The 23,153-nt window shown below is 38.1% G+C and overlaps 1 protein-coding gene across 14 annotated transcripts in view; it reads right to left on the bottom strand.

Moving 5' to 3' along the window:
- Positions 1–23,153, bottom strand: part of MLLT10 (MLLT10 histone lysine methyltransferase DOT1L cofactor) — a 253,478-nt gene that overhangs the window by 107,423 nt on the left and 122,902 nt on the right. For all 14 annotated transcript variants that reach the window (XR_002645563.3, XR_002645562.3, XM_022580469.3 and 11 more), the window contains one exon: positions 7,218–7,313. Coding sequence is in view for 12 of the 14 variants with exons in the window: in XM_022580469.3 (XP_022436177.1) it covers positions 7,218–7,313 (96 nt within the window). In the remaining 2 variants the exon portion in view is untranslated. The remainder of the gene's footprint in view (positions 1–7,217; positions 7,314–23,153) is intronic.

Consider the following 23,153-nt stretch of genomic DNA (forward strand, 5'->3'; position numbering starts at 1 on the left):
ACTGATTATACCAAGTGTTGCAGAGAACGTAGAGGAACAAGAACTCTCGTACGCTGATGGTAGAATTGTTAAATGGTATAACCACTTTGGAAGACAGTTTGACACTGTCTTAAATAATTAAGGACATACCTACCATGTGACCCAGCTGTTCTGCTCCTTGGTATTTATGCAAGAAAAATTAAAGTGCATGCCCATACAAATATTGTACAATGTTCCTAGCAGCTTTATTTTTAATAGCCCAAAACTGGAAACAACCTGAATGTCCATCCATTGTTAAATGGATTAACAAATTATGGTAAGCCCATACAACAGAATACTAGTCAGGAATAAAAGGGAATGAACTCTTCATACACACAATATGGATGAGTCTCAAAATAATTATGCTGAGTGAAAGAAGTCAGATAAAGAAGTGTACATACTATATGTTTCCATTTTTTAAATTCTAGAAAATTCAAACTAATTTACAGTGACAGAAAACACAATAGTTGCCAGGGCAAGGGTAGTCATGTGAAGGCAAGAAGGGCATTACACTAAATCACAAGGAAACTTTTGCTAATCATTTAGCAAATCAATTCACAAATTTATGGAATTTTCCACTTCAAATATGTGCAATTTATTGTATGTCAATTTTACCTCAAGAAAGCTAACAAAAGGTCCAATGTATTTGATACAATAAAATTTTGAATACTTTTATTATCGTAAGATTATTGTGTATGTGTGTGTATTTCCTTAAAAATTAAGTCTCCAAAAAAATTTGTTTAAGGATGATTAGCATTCAAGGGTGTTGTGTTACTGAATAACACAAGAAAAGACCAGAGATTGACATATACTAAAAACATAGTGGATAAATCTACACCTGGATTTCTTAGTAAAGTTAAAACTTCTACAGATTTCTTTAAAAGTTAATCTTTAAAGAAGCATATTAGAAGTTTTTAAACATTAAGAAATCAATTAACCTACTTTACAGAAAAGTGTTTGTTCTACTATCAAAAAATCTTAGAAAAACAGTATAAACTTTAACAGTTTTATTTAAAAGTTATACTTACTGAAAGGCCAAGAGATACAAGAAAACAGAACTTAACTATGGCTTTCCCTCATTCAAATATTTTTTTCAGAAAAATAACACTGACACCAAACAAATCGGCACAAGGTAAAGAGCTAAGACTTTCTTCTCTTATCCTTCCTTGGCAATATACCCTTCTACTAACACTATGGAAAGAAGGAAACAGATTTGAAGTGCTCAGAAAGACCAAACTGAGGAAATCAGGGGAAGCGACCACACTGTCCTACAAACACAAGGTGAGCCTCCTTTTCTGAAAGCTTTCTCAACTTGATGTATTATATTAAAGGATTCCCTTAATTCAAGTCTCTGCAGAATCTAATCCCATCTGTTCCATCTAATCCCCTTATACCTAAAAACCTAAACCTCCCAATGACAGAAACAACAAGCTATGCTTTCCAGGAAGGACACTTACATATACAATCTTAATGATTAATATGAAAATCCTACTCTGTTCCTAGTGACTTTTATATATCTATGTATCACCAGTAGTACACTACCATGGTTATCAAGGATTTATGTGAAAATATTATACTGATAAATTAAAGTTGCAGTATTTAAAGGATTACAGTGACATCACATTGACATGACATCGAGGCATTTACTTGCTGCTAATTTCTAGCCTGAAAAATGCTTAGAGTCAAAAAAGGGTTAAAAATTATACATAAAGTACAATTAAAAATTTTAAGACCAGCAGAGTCGATTCTAAGTTAATAAAGAAATAAACAAAATGGAATTTTGCCTTAAGGTGTAAGAAATGACAAATGCAAGGTTCAAAAATGTACAATCAAAACTGGCTATAGGGCTTCCCTGGTGGCGCAGTGGTTGAGAGTCCACCTGCCGATGCAGGGGACACGGGTTCGTGCCCCGGTCTGGGAAGATCCCACATGCCGTGGAGCGGCTGGGCCCGTGAGCCATGGCCGCTGAGCCTGCGCTCCGCAACGGGAGAGAGGCCACAACAGTGAGAGGCCCGCGTACAGCAAAAAAAAAAAAGGTTCAAGGCCACAGAGCTAGTTAATGGCAGCCTGGGACTTTGCCACTCACTAACAGAAAGCCCAGAATCCAGTTTAATCCTCACCTCCGTCTTTCCCACTCAGCCATGAACATTTTGTCCACACACCCCCGCTGCTCCCTCTTCAACAGCTGAAACCCTTCCACTGTTCTCTCTGGAACTCAGAATGATCAGGAAAAGCTGCTATATTAAACTCAACCTTGGGACTGCCATGGTGGTCCAGTGGTTAAGACTCCACACTCCCAATGCTGGGGGCCCAGGTTCGATCCCTGGTCAGAGAACTAGATTCCCACATGCCGCAACTAAGACATGGCACAGCCAAATAAATAAATAAATATTAAAAAATAAATAAGTTCAACCTTTTCTCAGAATATTCCCTGCAGATTCTTGCTCTAAGAAAATCAGGGGTCACCCTGAACACCCTGTTTACCTCACAGCTACTTCAAGTAATGGATACTCTACTCCAGCTACTCTACTCTGGTTTCACTGGCTATGCAGGTGGGCTGGGTTCTCTTGCTCTTCAATGCTGATTCTAAACCCCTCTCTCTCTCTAAAGCCCTCCAGGTATAAAACCTCAAAACATCAGACCTTATCACTCACTAGGTCTCACTGTTACAGTTATTATCAATCCCTTAGAGCAGAATTTGGAAAAGTACAAGCTTAGTTGTATCTTGGGTCTTATTTGAGGCACACAGGATCTTTGTTGCCGAGTGCGGAATCTTCATTGCAGTGTGTGGGAAATTTAGTTGCAGCATGCAGGATGCAGTTCCCTGACCAGGGATCAAAGCCAGGGCCCCTGCATTGGCAGCATGGAGTCTTAACCACTGGACCACCAGGGAAATCCCAGGCTTCTTTTGTTGCTGTTGAATTGTATGAGCTGTTCGTATATTTTGGAAATTAAGCCCTTGTTGGTTGCATCATTTGCAAATATTTTCTCCAAGTCCGTAGGTTGTCTTTTTGTTTTGTTTATGGTCTCCTTTGCTGTGCAAAAGCTTATAAGTTTATTTAGGTCCCATTTGTTTATTTTTGCTTTTATTTCTATCGCCTTGGGAGACTGACCTAAAAAAACACTGCTACGATTTATTTCAGAGAATGTTTTGCCTGTGTCCTCTTCTAGGAGTTTTATGGTGTCCTGTCTTATATTTAAGTCTTTAAGCATTTTGAGTTTACTTTTGTGTATGGTGTGAGGGTGTGTTCTAACTTCACTGACTGACATGCAGCTGTCCAACTTTCCCAACACACTTGCTGAAGGGACTGTCTTTTACCATTGTATATTCTTGCGTCCTTTGTCGAAGGCTGCCCATAGGTGTGTGGGTTTATTTCTGGGCTCTTTATTCTGTTCCACTGACCTGTCTGTTTTTGTATCAATACCATACTGTTTTGATTACTGTAGCTTTGTCTGAAGTCTGGGAGAGTCGTAACTCCTGCCTTGTCCTTTTTCCTCAGGATTGTTTTGGCAATTCTGGGTCTTTTATAAAGTTTCCATATAAATTTTCTGATTATTTGTTCTACTTCTGTGAAAAATGTCATGGGTAATTTGATAGGGATCACATTAAATCTATAGATAGCTTTGGGTAGTACGGCCATTTTAACAATATTAATTCTTCCAATCCAAGAGCAGGGGATATCTTTCCATTACTTTGAATCATCTTCAGTTTCCTTTATTAAGGTTTTGTAGTTCTTAGCATATAAGTCTTTTACCTCCTTGGTGAGGTTCACTCCTAAGTTTCTTTTTTTTTTTTGAAGCAATTTTAAAAGGGATTGTTTGTTTGCATTCCTGTTCTGTTATTTCACTGTTACTGTAAAGGAATGCAACTGATTCCTGTATGTTAATCTTGTATGCTGTTACCTTGCTAAATTCGTTCATCAGTTTTTGTGTGGAGTCTTCAGGGTTTTCTACATATAGCATCATATCATTTGTGTATATGACAACTTTACCTCTTCCCTACCCGTTTGAATACCTTTATTTCTTTTTCTTGTCTGATTGTTGTGGCTAAAACTTCCAATATTATGCTGAAGAGAAGTAGTGAGAGTGGGCATCCTTGTCTTGTTTTGGGCAGGAATGCTTTCAGCTTTTCAACGCTGAGTATTACATTTGCTGTGGGTCTGTTGTAAATAGCTTTTATTATGTTGAGATATGTTCCCTCTAGCACCACTTTTGCAAGATACTCATCGCTAATTATTAGAGAAATGCAAATCAAAACTACAATGAGGTACCACTTCACACCAGTCAGAGGAGCCACCATTAAAAAGTCTACAAACAACAAATGCTGGAGAGGGTGTGGAGAAAAGGGAACACTCTTATACTGTTGGTGGGAATGTAAATTGGTGCAGCCACTATGGAAAACAGTATGGAGGTTCCTCAAAAACTAGAGTTGCCATATGATCCAGCAATCCTACTCCTGGGCATATACCCAGACAAAACTATAATTCGAAAAGCTACATGCACCGTTATGTTCATAGCAGCACTATTTACAATAGCCAAGACGTGGAAGCAACCTAAATGTCCATCAACAGACAAATGGATAAAAAAACGTGGTATATACTGGGTTGGCCAAAAAGTTTGTTCCGGTTTTTCCATAAGATTTTACAGGAAAACCCAAACGAACTTTTTGGACAACCCTAAACACAAACACAAACACACACACACACACACACACACACACACACACACAGGAATATTGCCCAGCCATTAAAAAGAATGAAATAATGCCATTTGCAGCAGCATGGATGGACCTAGAGATTATCATACTAAGCGAAATAAGTCAGAAAGAGAAAGACAAATATCAGATGATATCACTTATATGTGGAATCTAAAATACGACACAAATGAACATATCTATGAAACAGAAAGAGACTCACAGACATAGAGAACAGACTTGTGGTTGCCATGGGGCAGGGATGTGGAGGAGGAAAGAATTGGAAGTTTGGAGATTAGCAGATGCAACCCATTATATATAGGATGGATAAATAACAAGGTCCTACTGTACAGCACAAGGAACTATATTCAGTATCCTGTGATAAGCCATAATGGAAAAGAATATGAAAAAAAATATGTATATATGTATGGCTGTGTCACTCTGCTATACAGAAAAAATTAACACAACACTGTAAATCAACTATACTTCAATTTTAAAAAATTTTAAAAAGAACAAATACCATACCCAAAACTGAATTCCTCTTCTTCCCCTAAACCTACCACACCCACAGTCTTTCACATCTTTGTCAACAGCAGTTCCATTCCTTCTAGTTATGTGAGCTAACATCTTTGGAATCATCTTTGGATCCTCTTTCTCTTACACTTTTTATCTATAAGAAAGTTACGTGGGTTCTACTTTTGAATGTATTCATAACCTGATCACCTTTCACCACCCTCCAGTGTCACCACCATCCCTTTCTGGATTATTGCAATAACCTCCTAATGGCCTCCCTCCTTTCATTCTTGACTCTCTATAGTCCATTTACAACAAAGCAGCCACAGGTTCTTACAAAACTTAAGTAACACCATGTTACATCTCAGATCAGAACTCTTTAACGGAGGGGTCCCCAATCCCCGGGCTGGTACCAGTCCGTGGCCTGTTAGGAACCGGGCTGCACAGCAGGAGGTGAGTGGCAGGCGAGCAAGCGATGCTTCATCTATATTTACAGCCGCTCTCCACTGCTCATATTACTGCCTGAGCTCCGCCTCCTGTGATCAGCAGCGGCATTAGATTCTCCTAGGAGCGCAAACCCTACGGTGAACTGCACACGCGAGGGATCTAGCTTGCGTGCTCCTTATGAGAATCTAATGCCTGATGATCTGAGGGGGAGATGAGGCGGTGATGCTAGCATTGGGAAGCGGCTGCAAATACAGATTATCATTATCAGAGAGGTTTCACTGCAGAGACCATAATAAATCAATCGCTTGCAGACTCCTATCAAAACCCTATCAGTTAGTGGCAAGTGAAAACTAGCTCAGGGCTCGCACTGATTCTGCATTATGGTGAGTTGTATAATTACTTCACTATATATTACAATGTAATAATGACAGTAATAAAGTGTACAATAAACTTAATGTGCTTCAATCATGCTGAAACCATCACCCCACCACCCCCCATCTGTGGAAAAATTATCTTCCACAAGACCAGTCCCTGGGGCTTCCCTGGTTGCGCAGTGGTTGAGAATCTGCCTGCCAATGCAGGGGACACGGGTTCGTGCCCTGGTCTGGGAAGATCCCACATGCCGCGGAGCAACCAGGCCCGTGAGCCACAACTACTGAGCCTGCGCATCTGGAGCCTGTGCTCCGCAACAAGAGAGGCCACAACAGTGAGAGGCCCGCACACCACGATGAAGAGTGGCCCCCACTTGCCGCAACTAGAGAAAGCCCTCCCACAGAAATGAAGACCCTACACAGCCAAAAATAAAAATATAAATAAATAACTTAATTTAAAAAAAAAACAACAGTCCCTGGTGCCAAAAAGGTTGGGGACCGCTGCTCTAACGGCTACCTTTACACTCAGGCTAAAAACTACGTCCTTCCACTGGCTTATACAGCCCTATGTGATTGGCCTCTCATCCTGGCCTCTTCTACTGCACCCCTCCCACCTCCCTTTCTTACTCTGTCCCAGCTGCCCAACACCATCCCCACTTGTTTTCCTGTTAACCACATGATTATAATCTTAATAATATTTAACATTTACTAAGTAATACTTACTATGAACCAGACATTGTTCTAACTGCTTCATATGCATTACCTCATTCAATTCCAACAATTATCTCCCCCACTTTAACGAATGATGAAATTGAGTTACAAAGAGGTTAATTAACCTAAGAGCTTGGTCTGTAAGTGTTGAAGCCAAAATTCAAAAGCACAGGTGGACAAAGCCCACTGCACAGCCCAAAGTTTACATCTCAATGATGCCCCCCACTTGTTATCCTCACTTAACATTCTTCAGAAATAAGCATAGAATAAACAGAAGATAGAATAAAGGACTAAGAATAGAAAACCTAAAGCACCTGATGTAGGGTTAGAGAGGTGGAAATGCTTAGAAGGAACCAGGACACTTCCTCAAGTATTTTCAAAATTCAGCACATAACTAGTCAAACGGTAAAAGTCAGCACATAACTAGTTATTATGTAGAACAAAATATGACACTTAAAACTTACTTTTTCTGTAGTAACAGTCAAGGAAGGAACCAATGCAGGTGATGGTTCTGGTTGCTTCTTGTGTTTTTGTTTGTGTTTGTCCTTTTCTTTATATTTCTAAAAGTGAATAGAAGTAAAATCCAATTTAAATTTAAATCATAACCCACATATACATAATAAAGATGAGATTTCTATATAATTGTGTTTAAGTAATTTACAATGTTAACAAATATTTGTCAAAAATAATCACTTCTAACCATGATCATATTATTTTATATATAAACAATACTAGTAATATACTTATGGCATTACTATATATATTACTATATATTAAAATATATAGTAATACTAGTATAACTTATTTTAAGGTGACTTCAGTTCCCTTATCCTTGACCAACGTAGAACAATATATAAACAACTAAAGTCTACAATTATTTGCTACTTTTATATCTGACAAACTTTTTCTTCTGTTAAAAACACCAAATACTGTTGCGTACATTTCATAAATAGCACTTTAAAATTTACATAGCACTTTGACATGCACTATCACATCATAATGATGTCGGATTCTCCATCACCATGCATTAAATTCTATGGCCCACAAACTACAAAACAGAGCATAGAAACTCAGGCAAAAAATTCTTTCCGAGGTTTACTCCGAAAATAGATGGATTAGTTATCTCTGCTAAAACTGATGAATTGAAATATAACAAAGGAATTCAATTAATAAGAAATTAATTACATATTAGGAGCCCAACCTTATTTAACACCAAAAACTTTTAACGAAATCATTCTCAGATGTTTGAATCAGTAGGTAAGAGTCAGTATTGGGTGTGAAGTTTACTACTATTTAGTTAATTCAACTTATTTGCAATAGTTCATAAATTTAAACATTCGGAGAACTTAATCTATTCAAGGCATGAAAGAATAATATCACTGGCTCTGCCCTAAAAGAGATTACACACCAGCAAAACAAAAAGCATAAAAATTAAGGAGAGATGTTTTACTGTCATACCCAAGAGTACTGCCACTCTTTGCTTTTAACTCCTGATTTAATAAGTACATTAGATACCTCTTGACTGCAATGTTAATACTTTAGTAAAAGAAAATGTAAAATAACACAATAATAGTTTTTATTCAGATTTTTTTAGGAAACTTTCTTACTATGAAGATATTTTAACTGTGACAGATCATAAGGACTCATGCCTCCAAATCTTTGTAATAGGATGTCATGTACAAGTTCTGGAGCCAAGAAGAGCCTTGAGAAGTCTTCTACGTCTTTCACCTTTGCCCCCTTAGATCCCAGTCATCATGTAAAGAGTCTGAATAAGAACAAGATAAACAATCTCTACAATCTTGGAAAGCACACGAGAGTAAAAAGTAAAGTATGCATGTGTAAATCTATGAAAATGTGAATGTATGGAAGTCATCATGAAATAACACAGAACTTTGGTCCTTTGTAATACGCCAAGAAATACATCCTGAGATGAGGATTGCAAATGCTCAGTGGAAGAGGCTATCAATAGATTATATTCATAATATTGGCCGGTAAGATATGAATCAACACAGTCTAACGACTTTCACACTAAAAAGACAGGCTGATTTTAATAGAACAATAGAACAAAAGGAAATTCCAGGAAAATATTCAATTAATATAAACATTTAGCATATGACAAAGATGGGATTCCAAATCAGCAAGGAAAGACTGAAATTATTTAATAATGGTACTACAATAACTGGTTAATAATTTAGGGGAAAGTATCTTATACAAAGTAAGACAAAATCCAAATGGATTACTTTAAATAGTTAAATAAAAATTAAAATAATCTAAGAGGTTTAAGAAAATATTTTTTAAAACTTTAAAGAAAGACTTTTTCTAAGAGCAAAAAACTCACTAAAAAATCAGAAATGGATACCGTATGCTAACTCACATATATGGAATCTAAAAAAATGGTACTGATGAACCTAGTGGTGGGGCAGAAATAAAGACACAGACATAGAGAACGGACTTGAGGACGCAGCGGGGGAAGGGGGAGCTGGGACGAAGTGCGAGTGTAGCATTGACATATATACACTACCAAATGTAAAATAGCTAGCTAGTGGGAAGCTGCTGCATAGCACAGGGAGATCAGCTCAGCGCTCTGTGACCACCTAGAGGGGTGGGATACAGAGGGTGGGAGGGAGGCTCAAGAGGGAGGGGATATGGGGATATATGCATACATACAGCTGATTCACTTTGTTGTACAGCAGAAACTAACACAACATTGTAAAGCAACTATACTCCAATAAGATTAAAAAGAAAATCAGAAATGGAAAAGGCAGTTTTAGCTATTCAAATTCAAAATACTTCTACATCAATTTAAAAACCATTAAAAAGCTAAAAACAAACTGAGAAGTGAGTTAATATGTTCCGTATTTCAGTGCTGTTTAAATTTTTTATAAATCAGTAAGAAAAAATATATATGCCATAAAATAATGTACAGAGGGCAATTTATAAAAGAAACAGAGTCACTAAACAACAATAACAAAGAATGTGCAACCCAACTACTAGAGAACTTAATGGTAATATTTTTCTATTACCTAGTGATCAAAATTGTTGGGTTTTTGTTTATAATAAGACCCAATGTCGCCCAAGTTACAGTGAAATGAGTACCTGCATACATTACTTGAGAGAATGTAAAAATGCAAAGGACCATTTTAAAGGTAAGAGTTAGAAACCATGAATACTTTATCTGATCTAGTAATTTCACCTCTAGGAAGTGAACAAAGGATTAAATACAGTTTATTATGCTACTATTTGCAATGATAAAAAACCTGAAAACAATCTGAATGTCCAGTGACACAGATGTGGTTGAAAAAATTATTATACAACCATGTAATGGCCACTTAAAAAGCATGTTCTAAAGGAATATTTAAAGATTTGGGAAAATGGTTAATATGATATGAATTCTGCTTTAAAATTTTATGCAAGGAGCCAGAGAAATCTGAGAAAGAAGAACAAAGCTGGAGGTATCACAGACCCTGATTTCAAACTATACTGCAAAACTATGGTAATCAAAATACTATGGTACTAGCATAAAAACAGACACACAGATCAACGGGACAGAACAGAGAGTCCAGAAATAAACCCATGCTTACATGGTCAGTTAATCTGTTAACAAAGGAGGCCAGAATATGCAATGAGGAAAAGACAGCCTCTTCAATAAATGATGTTGTGAAAACTGGACAGCTACATACAAAAGAGTCAACTAGACTACTTTCTTACACCATATACAAAAATAAACTCAAAATGACTTAAAAAGACCTGAAACCATAAAACCAGAAGAAAACATGGGCAGCATGCTTTTCGAAACTGGTCTTAGCAGAATCTTTCCAGATACGTCTCCTGAGGCAAGGGAAGCAAAAGCAAAAATAAACAAAAGGGACATCAAATTGAGAATGAAAAGTTTTTGCACAGCGAAGGAAACCAGCAACAAAATGAAAAGGCCACCTACTGAATGGGACAAGATACTTGCAAACAACATATCTGATAAGGGATTAATATCCAAAATACACAAAGAACTCATACAAATCAACATCCAAAAACCAACAACCCAATTAAAAAATAAGCAGAGGGGGCTTCCCTGGTGGCGCAGTGGTTGAGAGTCCACCTGCTGATGCAGGGAACACGGGTTCGTGCCCCGGTCCGGGAAGATCCCACATGCTGCGGAGCGGCTGGGCCCGTGAGCCATGGCCGCTGAGCCTGCACGTCCGGAGCCTGTGCTCCGCAACGGGAGAGGCCACAACAGTGAGATGCCCGCGTACCGCAAAATAAAACAAAATAAATAAGCAGAGGACCTGAATAGACATTTTTCCAAAAAAGACATACAGATGGCCAACAGACACATGAGAAGATGCTCAATATCACTAATCAGCAGGGAAATGCAAATCAGAACCACGATGAGATACCACGTCACACCTGTCACAATGGCTATCATCAAAAAGACAACAAATAATAAGTGTTGGCAAGGCTGCAGAGAAAACAGAACCCTTGTGAACTGTCGGTGGGATTGGAAATTAGTGCAGCCACTATGGAAAACAATGTGAAGACTCCTCAAAAAATTAAAAATAGAACTGCCATATGATCCAGCAACTTCATTTCTGGGTATTTACCCAAAGAAAACAAAAACACTAATTCAAAAAGACATATGCACAATGTTCATTGCAGCATTATTTGCAATAGCCAAGATATGGAAGCAATCTAAGTGGCCATCAGTAGATAAATGGATAAAGAAGACAGTGTGTGTGTGTCATATTACTCAGCCATTAAAAAAATAAAATTTTGCCATTTTACATGAATGGATTTAGACAGTATTACACTAAGTTAAATAAGTCAGACTAAGAAAGACAAGTACCATATGACCTTACTTTTATGTGGAATCTAAAAAACAAAACAAACAAACCGAACGAAATCAGACTCAGATGCAGAGAACAAACTGAGCGGGGTGGGGGAGAAAACTTCCAGCTATAAAATAAGTGAGCAAAGGGGCTATAATACACAACATAAAGAATATGGTCAATAACATTGTTAAGAAATTTGTACAGGGACAGATGGTTACTAGACTTATTATGGCGATCATTTCATAATGTATGTAAATATCAAATCACTACATAGTACACCTAAAACTAATATAATACTTTACATCAACTATATTATTTCCATAAAAAATAAATTTAATAAGTGAATAAAATTTTATGCTAAAAGAGAGTACCAACCAGAAGGAAATAAACAAATACTGAATATTTTTATGTAAAACCATAGGTAAGGACAACCAGTGTCACTCCTAAATATATTAGTGTGTATAATTAACAATAAAAATAATCTGAATTGTAGCAATTTGTAATTTACAAATATATATATTATCTCATTTAATCCTTAAAACAGCCCTGTAAGGATCTATTTTTACAGATCACAAAGGAATGGCTTAAACAAGCACAAAATAGACTTTAACCTACACCTCCCAAGAAAGTTAACTGAAACCTTTAAAAATATATATATATTTTTTAATTTAAATAAAAGTATAGGTAAGTTACCCATGATGACGAATTATAAAATGGAAATTTGGACTTCCCTGGTGGCGCAGTGGTTAAGAATCCACCTGCCAACGCAGGGGACACGGGTTCAATCCCTGGTCTGGGAAGATCGCACATGCTGTGGAGCAACTAAGCCCATGCGCCACAACTACTGAGCCCACACGCCACAACTACTGAAGCCCGCGCACCTAGAGCCCGTGTTCCGCAACAAGAGAAGCCACCACAATGAGAAGCCCATGCACCGCAACGAAGAGTAGCCCCTGCTCGCCGCAACTAGAGAAAGCCCACGTGCAGCAACGAAGACCCAACACAGCCAAAAAACAAAAAAAAAAGGAAATTTGAAAGAGTAGGGGAAAGAAGAAAAGATATAAAAGAAGGGAGAGAAAATGTTTCCATTTTAAAGTAGCTTTAGCTCCAGAATGAACTACTTTCCATGTAGAAGTTAGGGACAATACAGGAGTTTTTAACCTAAGTTTAGAGCAAGATAAACAACTAAGAGACATCCAATGTTTCCTGTGTTCAAACTGGAATGGGTAAAGAAATTAACTGTTAAAGGAAAACTAAAGTACAATACAGTAGAGATAACACCTGAAATAAGTTCATGTCTTCAGACACAGAGAAATCAGATATCTCAGAGTTTGAAAAGTGCACATGCAATCACTGAACAACTGGTAGAAATACTGGGGGTAAATTAGAAAGTGAATTCTAAAAGGAATGCAATATTGGGCTTGAGGTTATTACTTCCCCAGAAAAATTCTAAATTATCAACAAAGATTTGCTCATATGTAGGAAAGAATTTCATCATCACTAAGTGCAAAGAAGAGTTCATCAGGAAGCCCAATATTAGAAATTAAATTTCTAGTAAGGAGAGTGTGTCTAGATTTAATAACTCCTAACGCTTAAAAAATGGTGATTTGAAATCACATCAAATTTTTCCAATGTTAACGATTCAAAATCTAACAAACAAAAACCAGTGAAAACAACAAACCAAACCGCAACCAAAACTGGGGGATTGGCAGAGGCAGATAATAATGCATTAAACAAAAACTGGCAAGCAAGCAGTGAAATAGAAGACTTCAGAAATAGAGGAGAAAATGCCCTGGACTGAACTATAGAATTCAGCTATTAATAATCCTGCTTCCAAAATTAGCTAAAATTCTGAGAATATCACAAAAACCCCTCATTCTGCAGAGAAGCAATCTTTTCTTTTTGTTTTCCTGCCTACTTAATTTGTTCTCTGCCTAAAGAGTAGTGCAAGCTTCAGGGCAGAAACAGGAAAAACTAGAGGAAGGGAGAGTACTTACTCTTTGGAAATGAAGGATCTAGGCTAGGAGTGAATTATATAAAATCAGAGGGTATTCTTAACTGTATGAGATACCCCCACACAGTTAAGAGATTAAAATCTAGTATAAGACATTTAATCAAAAATTAGAAAAGAAAGCTGAGCCTGAGGTTTTACCAAAAACTGTATACTGCCCCAGCTGAGTTTTTACACTGCATCCTTGCCATTCCCGCTGGCGTCAGAAAAAGGCAAAATACTTAGCCCTCAAACCCTAGTCTCAAAAATGGTGAGAAGAGATTCAAGAAATTACCTAAACTATAGTGGAGCAAATATCTACAAAGAGCCTCACAAAAATGAGCAAGAGGGAAAAAAGTTGCATGGCAAAGAAATCACAGCCAAAAAAGAAACAATATAAAGAGCACAACGTGCATAAGAGAACCAAAAATCTTACCCTACAAATAAATATAACTCAGCATAAAGATATTTCTCAGAATTCTCTGGCGGCGCAGTGGTTAAGAATCCGTCTGCCAATGCAGGGGTCATGGGTTCGAGCCCTGGTCCGGGAAGATCCCACATGCCGCAGAGCAACTAAGCCCATGTGCCACAACTACTGAGCCTACGCTCTAGAGCTCACAAGCTGCAACTACTGAAGCCCGCGCGCCTAGAGCCCATGCTCCGCAACAAGAGAAGGCACCGCAATGAGAAGCCCATGCACTGCAACGAAGAGTAGCCCCCGCTCGCCACAACTAGAGGAAGCCCGCGTGCAGCAACAAAGACCCAACACAGCCATAAATAAATAAATACAATTTTTCTTATAAAAATGCAATTTGAAGATGCTTCTCAAAACTGCTTCACGCTAAATAAAACTTCGAACAAAGCACAAAAATGAGATAATGAAACAAACAAAAAAAAAAAGGTCAAAGAAAAGGGATTAAAAAAAAAAAAAAAGAAAAGGGATTATACAACCAAAGTAATTTAAAAAGTAAAACAGAATTAGTAAATAAAATAGAATCAGCAAGGAAAAATAATATACATTCTTGAGAATAAAAATACTGCTTAAAAAGGGGCATGAAACAATCCTAGTAATGCAAGTGAAAAATCAGCAGATATTAAAGTGGTTATGTCCAAAAGGGAGGGGATATCTGTATGTGGATGGCTGATACATTTTGTTGTGTAGTGGAGGCTAACACAACATTGTAAAGTAACCATACTCCAATAAAAATTTTTAAAAAAAAAGAAAGTGGTTAGAAGGAATTCTCTGAGGGTCCAATGGTTAGGACTGGGCACTTTCACTGCTGTGGCCCGGGTTCGATCCCTGGTCAGGGAACGAAGATCCCACAAGCCACGCAGCGTGGCCAAGAAAAAAAGGGGGGTGGGGGGGTTAGAGAGGAACTAAGAGCTACATAAAACAAGATAATCAAACATAAGTATAACCTGTGTCCCTAAAGTAGAAAATCCAATGAATGGAGAACAGAAGATGTATTCAAACACAAAAGCCCACAAAATAAAAATTGGAAAAAACACATTCTGAAAAATTCAGTTACAGAATGTTCAACGGCAAGACTTACTGTAGTTAAACTCAGTAGACTGCAAGGGGGTCAGGGGGGTGGGACTGTCCCTGGTCCTCCCCACAGCAATACTCTCCAGGTCCACTGCTTGAATTCTTAAAAGGAAAGAAAGTGTGACCTAATGATATTATATATAGCCAAGATACAATTCAAAAATTAGGACAATAAGGAAATACTTTCCATTATGAACAAACTCAGAATACAGGTCTGCAGAACTTATTCTTGAAAAAAGATACTGAACAATAAAGTTCTGCCAATTTAAGACATGATATAAAGAACTCACTGGAGAAGCTGTGGTGAAAGGACTGGTAGTGACCATCCTACAAATTGAAATTAAATACAGAACAAATGGGACTTCTCTGGTGGTCCAGTGGGTAAGACTCCATGCTCCCAATGCAGGGGCCCGGGTTCCATCCCTGGCTGGGGAACTAGATTCCACACACATGCACAACTAAGAGTTTGCATGCCACAACTAAGACTCTGTATGCCACAACTAAGAGCCCACATGCCACAACTAAAAAACAAAGATCCCATGCGCCACAACTAAGAAGTCCATGTGCTACAACTAAGACCCGTCAGAGCGAGACTTCCCTGGTGGTCCAGCGGTTAAGAATCCATCTTGCAAAGTGGGGTACACCAGTTCAATCACTGGTCGGGGAACTAAGATCCCACAGGCCATGGGGCAACTAAGCCCGCACACTGCAAATACTGAGCCCGCATGCCACAACTAATGACGCTGCGCGCCGCAACTAAGACCCAATGCAGGAAAAGAAAAAAAAGAAGAAGAAGACCCACCACAGCCGAATAAATAAATAAATATTTTTTTAAAATACAGAACAAATCCCTAAAACAACTCTGAGGATTGTGTTTACAGAAGAGAATGTCCCAGGCCTGAAAAATATAACATAAAGATCTTTGAAAAACAAACAAACTGGAGGGCACAGGAAATGAGAAGAGTATGGGGATGCTGTTAGCCTTTCAAGGCAGGAGCTCAATATAGATTTTGAAGCATGTAGTTAAAACAAAATAGTTTGCCACCAAATAGTAATTACACATAAATCCCCTCCTTGTAGACAAAGTCTGGTTTTCTTTGGCTAATCACCCTCTCACATCCTCAAACTCCAGCCCAGAGGTGAACATGGTATATCTAAGTCAATTTAGATAAATCTACCCTCCCTACCCACTGACTGCCTTAGGTCTGGGATAGATTTAGGTCAGGGTAATAAAACAGAAGGGTAAATTTTCTGTGAGATGGCTGGGAATGTTCTCTCTCTTAAAAACGTACTCCCTTCCTGCCTTCAGATGCTCAAGTGTTAGGCCATGACCCTTGGAACAACTGTAATGACCTGACAACTATGCCTAGAAAAGCCAAGAGAACCAAAAGAAAGACAACAATGCCCTCCCACTGTTGAACTGGCTATTGTTAAATTAACTAATCTTAGAAAAGCCTCTGAACATCTTATGCAAAACAATAAATTTCCTACTGCTTTAGCAATATTCTGTTACAGCTAAAAGCATCTGAACTGGAAAGACAATCTTACCTCTCAATGTTTTGTTTGTTTTTGTAATCTCTATTATTAAGCTTCAAGGTATAAATTTAAGGAAATAATATCTCTTGTGGTAAGGAAATTTTATATGAAGTTCAATGTTATCTATTTTGCTTCACTTTCTTTTTCTTCTATATAGCCAAATAAATCTAACTTTAATATTTTAAAAATTAATGTATTATATCATTTTAATATTTTTTATTGCTCTAACTACCCTTTTTAAAATCTATTTTCCATCTATATATAAAAATCTGGATTATATAGCTATCTATATATAAAAATTTACTTAGTAGTAATAATGGCTATTTCTGGATGGTGGATTCTGGAGTGGGTCTTTTTTTTTTTTTTAATTAACTTGCATTTTTTTAAATGCTTTGTCTTTGTTTGAATTTTTTTTTCTTTTTTTTTGCTGTACGCGGGCCTCTCACTGTTGTGGCCTCTCCTGTTGCGGAGCACAGGCTCCGGACACACAGGCTCAGCGGCCATGGCTCACGGGCCCAGCCGCTCCGCGGCATGTGGGATCTTCCCAGACCAGGGCACGAACCCGTGTCCCCTGCATCGGCAGGCGGACTCTCAACCACTGCGCCACCAGGGAAGCCCTGAATTTTTTTAAATAATTACATATGGCTTAACAAAAAGAATGGGCTAAAATGAGGTAGAGACAGCTAGCTATTCACCAAACCCATTTCCTTTTCTTATTCAGAGTATAACTGGATATTTCCCAGTTTCCTTTTGCAGTTCAATGCGGCATTCAACTGGGTTGAAGTCAAACGCAATCTGAATGAAAAACAACGTGTGCTGCCTCTAGGCCTGGTCCTTCATAGCCCCAAGTATTGAGTGTCCATGCTCCTTCCTCTTCCAGAGATTAATGCAAGTGAACACGGCAGCCACGAAGGAACAATGAAAAGAAGGCCGAGTCACAAGGTGGAAGGAACTTAAATTCCTGATTCATGCCTTATAAGAAAGAAAGCTGTCTGCAACATCCATTCTGGACTTAGCTGTGAATGAAAAATAAACATTGTATTAATCCTCATAATCTGAAGACTGTCATGTGTTAGGAGAAAGTTCTTACATGAGTCTCTACTGTTTCTGTATGTCTTGAGAATGAGGCAATGACTTGCCCGTCATTCTGAACTATCTTTTAAAGGTTGTTCATATAATGATCAGACTTAGAAAACAGAATGTGTACCTTAGGAGCAAAGGGCAGCCACACTTACTGGCTATTACAAAAGATTCAGGTGCCCTAAGATCACCTCTACTGCAATGCAAAAGACTGCATGAGCAGATGTCATCTGGTCCTCTTTGCACTGCCCTACGGAAACTGGATCTTGGGGGAGCAGTGCAGAAACACTGATGCTCTGGCTACTTCTACTGCTTTAAGTGATAAACTATACTTCATCTCTGACCCAGAATTTTCTTGTCTCCTAACTAGTTACCTTATAAGTAGAGTAAAATCACAGACCTCTTTCAAAGTTCTTGACAGTTTGGTAATAGGAATGTGATGCTGTTAGAGACATGGCTTTCTGGAAGAGGAAGAATAAGGGCCTCAAGGGCCAATTAATGGAATTTGAGGGAAGTCTGTGGGAATGACTAACAAACATTGAGCAAATCGTATGGTCAATCAAGTAGTAAATGGTCCTTCATTTTACTGCCTGATAATGAGGAAGAACTGAGGAGGTGGCTGTTAAAACCTCCTCCAGGTTACAAGGATATATTGTACAACACAGGGAATACAGCCAATATTTTATAACTATAAATAGAGTATAAACTTTAAAAACTGTAAATCACTATATGCACACCTGCAACATATATAATTTTGTACATCAACTATGCTTCAATTAAAAAAAAAAAAAACCTTCAGGTAGGATGATTTCCTCACCAATCTGGCAGTTGGCTTCAGTTCCATCCTACCATAATAGTAACTAGTGAACAGAAAGTTCTAACCCTTTTCAGATAACAGTAACAGAGCCACTCACCTATACTGGGCATGAAAGGAGGGAAACTGGCAAGCAATCACTATGGGCAGAAACAAGGTGAATCATAGGAACCCTGGTTCACTTGAAAAATGCAGGTAGAGGGGCCTTAATGTATGTTAAGGAAGAATGGCAATAGCTGGGTTGCCTCACAGCTCAATACCACCTGCGATCTATCGAGTCAACTTTAAATTCAATTAGAGATGACAATAAAAGACTTCAGATATTTTTGCAGTGGATCCTGGTTGCTATAAGGCAGCTTTGGTCAGGAAATCTCAGGGAGATTTCCCAGAGGCAGACCAACACCCATGAGAAATTACAGTTGAGACTTAGAAGAATAGTATTCAGGCTCCTGATGCCCCAGGTTGGATTTACAATATTAATAAAGCATTTACAGTATAATAAAGATGACCCACTGGAGAATGAGAAATCTAGATAAATTTTTCCAATCACCACTGCCACCCTGAAAAACTCTCCCAGTCTTTATGAAACTAGCACCTTACTGAAACTAGGTGAAAACCTGAGAGTTTAACTTTGTATTGGGTGGCAGATACCCTGGACTGAGGAGAGCTCTCCAAAACGGGTTCCTACTGTGTGAGCCAAAATCAAGTTGACCAGAGAGTGCAAAGTGGCTGCTGAATCACGGGGTCCCCTGGGCTGAAATAAATGGTGTCACCCATGAGGATGTCACAATATAGAGCACTGTGAATGCTGAAAACACGGGAAATTTGTTTGGTTAACCCACCAGCAGCCGTCATGCCCTTGGAAATTGAAACTAAACCCAAAGGTGAATTTAACAGTGTGGAGCCATCTCTACCCCCCGAGTCTCTCACTCTTCCTCAACCTCCTCAGCCTTTAAGGTGATCACAGTTGCTTTAATAAGAAAAATGATTAGAGATGAGGATAAGATTTCCCAGTCCTCAAAGAGAAATCAACTAATGGCCACAGGCGCCCATCCAAGTATGCTGGAGAATTTGGAGACAGCAGAGACACAAATTTTTATGGTTCTGTCACACAGAGTTACCCAGATTACTATCTTACCGGGACCTATGGAAGAAAAAGGCACCAGCATCAGTGCAAAGATTCACAGTGGGAAGAAGGAAGCTAATACTTTCTACCTTCAGCGCCCCACAATCCTCATTATGCACTTGAGCTACAAGTTTTGTGACTGATGATTTTGCTCATTTGAGACTCTGGCAAAAAGCCTCTACCCAGAGGCTCCCATTGGGGTTCTAGATTTGTTGCCTCCCTGACACAGCTATCAGGGGCACCCCTTTTTGAAAAGTAGCTATTAGCTTGCCAGTGGGCTCTTGTCAAAACTAGACCCACAGGGGTGGGATAGGGAGAGTGGGAGGGAGGGAGACGCAAGAGGGAAGACATATGGGAACATATGTATATGTATAACTGATTCACTTTGTTATAAAGCAGAAACTAACACACAATTGTAAAGCAATTATACCCCAATAAAGATGTTTAAAAAAAAAAAAAAAACTAGACCCACAGAACAATGTGACTCTCCAGCCTATGATGTCTATATTAAGTCAGACTTAATGACTAACAATGTGGCAATGGCAAGGGCCCCAAATTCCTCACTTGTCAAATGGAAATGGTATACTCAAGAACACAACTGCCCTGGTCCCATCAGCATCTCAGCTTTGTATTTAAAATGTGACAGCTACCTCTGTTCTGTCACCTGATGCAAAGCTGTTGGCTTAATGTGGACCTCAATTCATAGAGCTTCCCTTCAACACTGAGCTTGGTTCACTGACTAGTTCAACTAAACCAAAGCCAAATGGTATGTGGTATGCACTGGGTTGCAGCAGCTATTCAGCCTCAGTACCTGCTAAACTGATCCAAAAATACATGTCATCACTGCACTAGGAGGCAGAATTCAAGCCATTCTCACAGCACCAGACAACACTTCTGTGGAAGGTAAAATAATGGTACTGAAAGATGTCTAAACCCTAACCCTCAGAATCTGTAAATATGTTATCTTACATGGCAAAAGGCACTTTGCATATATAAGTATATTTACTTATCCTGGATTATCCAGCAGGCCCAATGCAATCACAGGGATCCTTAAAGTGAAAAAAGGAGGCAAAAGAAGAGAGTCACTGGAAGATATATGACTACTGAAGACTGATCAGAGAGCTGCAACGTTGCTGGCTTTAAAGAGACGAAGTGGGCCATGAAGCAAGGGATGTGGGCATACTCTAGAGGCTGAAAAAGTTAAGGAAACAAACTATGTAATCACACAAAGGAATGAATAATAAATGATTTAATGCTCACTTTAACTTCTCTCTGCCTGCTGAACAAGTATATCCATTTTGGAACATTAAATACTAAATCGTTTTCTTCTTTCATGGATAAAAGTCCATCCCTTCTCAAAGTCTCATCAGAGATTATCCCTTTTCATGACCTCAGCAGACCCCTCTTACTCCATTAACATCCTGTGCTCCAGTTTCATATTCCTATAAATGTATATGTAACTACTACAGTATAGTCAATGCAACTAAAACTACAAATCCTCCCAAATCAGTTCTTAATTACTCAAAAGTTGTCAATAATACTACCTTTATTTCATTACCCCCATACTTAAAACTCTGGGTTTGTTTAAAAAGCAAGCATTTCACATGGTTTCACTGTGTTCAAGAAACCGTATTTTTAGGCACTGTGGAAAAAATAGTAAAGTACAAAAGATACGGATCAGTTTTGAAACACAATGTAGGGAATTCCCTGGTGGTCCAGTGGTTAGGACTCCGAGCTTCCACTGCAAGGGGCATGGGCTTGATCCCTGGTCAGGGAACTATCCCCCAAATGCCACACAGCACGGCCAAAAACAAAAAACAAAACAAAACACAATATAGCCTGGCAGTTAGACATATACTAATGACAACTAGTAGTAAAAAAGTGAAATGAAAACATAAGAAAATTGTGTAAAAGATATCCAAAGCAAGAGATACAGCATGAGTCACACAAGACAAAGTCTAGCTTCATGAGAAAGCCAGAACTAAGTGCTGGACTTGAACTGAGATGGAAGAAAGAGAAGAAGAAAATGAAAACTGAAGAGCATCATTATTTGACAAAAAAAGAATAACTGGAGCACACAGAATAATGTTTAAAAAAAAAAAAAAACCCAAAGCTTGTTTGGAGGCAATGGGTAGAATATGATTCAAACAAATTGCTTTTCCCTTCTGTTACGTGTAATGTGCCAATACCTCAGTCCAAGCAAAGCCTCATCACTTAAGTCTTTCTGACAACTCTTCGTTTTTACTATCAAATCAATCTCCTTATTTTACAATATTAATCATAATTTACAACTCTTAAAATAGTAATAATTTCACTTACTTGAATCAAATATACATCTAGCCTAACCCATCTCAAACTCCAGTCTCACACTTCTAACTGCCTTTAAAATGTTTCCCATTCCACCAGACCTAATGTGACTAAAATCAGAATTATCAGTTCCTCCTTTTTATAATGTTTACTCATTATATTGAGTAATTATAATGTTTACTTTTTCCTCAAGGCCCTACTTGTACTTATGGTGGTAGCATGTCCCCTAGTGAAGACAGCCTGTAACCATCTATCACTTACAATGCACTCTTCCCCTTGCCCCACTACTACCAATCAGATCCCGGGCCTTATAGATTTTATTGCTTCAGTGCCTTGAATATCATTTCCTGTATCTTTCCATTCATATAAACTCAGTTTAGACTTCATTACTTTTAATCTGATTCAGGCTAACGTGCTTAAGCAACATAATATAGTGGTTAAAGAGCATGGACTCAGGAGCCTGACTATGTGGGTTCACATTTGGCTCTATCTTATTCACTATTAGCTTGTGCACGCTGTTAAACTTCTATGGCATAGTTTTCATATCTGTAAAAAATAATAATAATTGTACTTATCGCACAAGTTTGTTGTTGGGGATTCTATGAGTTAATAATACATGTAAAGTACCTAGAACAAGGTCTAACATACAGTAAATGTTAATTATCGCTGCTTGGTTGTCATTGTAGTTGTCATCATCATCATTCTACAAACTGGGCTCCTTATTTCAATTACTTATTAAGTAAAATTATTTATTTATTCAGTACACAAATGCTGATAATACAAATGTAAATAGGACAAAAATTTATGGTGAAATTCCATTGTTTCAATGGGGAAGACAAATACATAAAACTTAGATAAATGTTATAAACAGAACTATCAGTCATCATAGTAGTTCACAAATTCTGTCCCCTCATACAAAACTGGGTGAATAATCTTCCTCATACCACTATTAAATGCAAACTCCTCTTACTGAAATTGTCATAAATGGCCCCAACCTATATTTTCATGCTTATCATTCTTATTCCCCTACCCCATGTTTTCAACAAACTGAACCTTCTCCATGTTCAAAATACTATGAAGTTTCTAGCTTTTGTACTCTGAAGATACTGTTCATGTAATTGGGAACACTGTCCTCTCATATCTCCTTAAGAAAAATCAATGACAACATTCAAAACGTT

The sequence above is a fragment of the Delphinapterus leucas genome, chromosome 2, assembly GCF_059928025.1.
Source record: "Delphinapterus leucas isolate spDelLeu-1000000601 "Yukka" chromosome 2, BTC_Dleu_Yukka2, whole genome shotgun sequence".
Classification (NCBI taxonomy): Eukaryota; Metazoa; Chordata; class Mammalia; order Artiodactyla; family Monodontidae; genus Delphinapterus; species Delphinapterus leucas.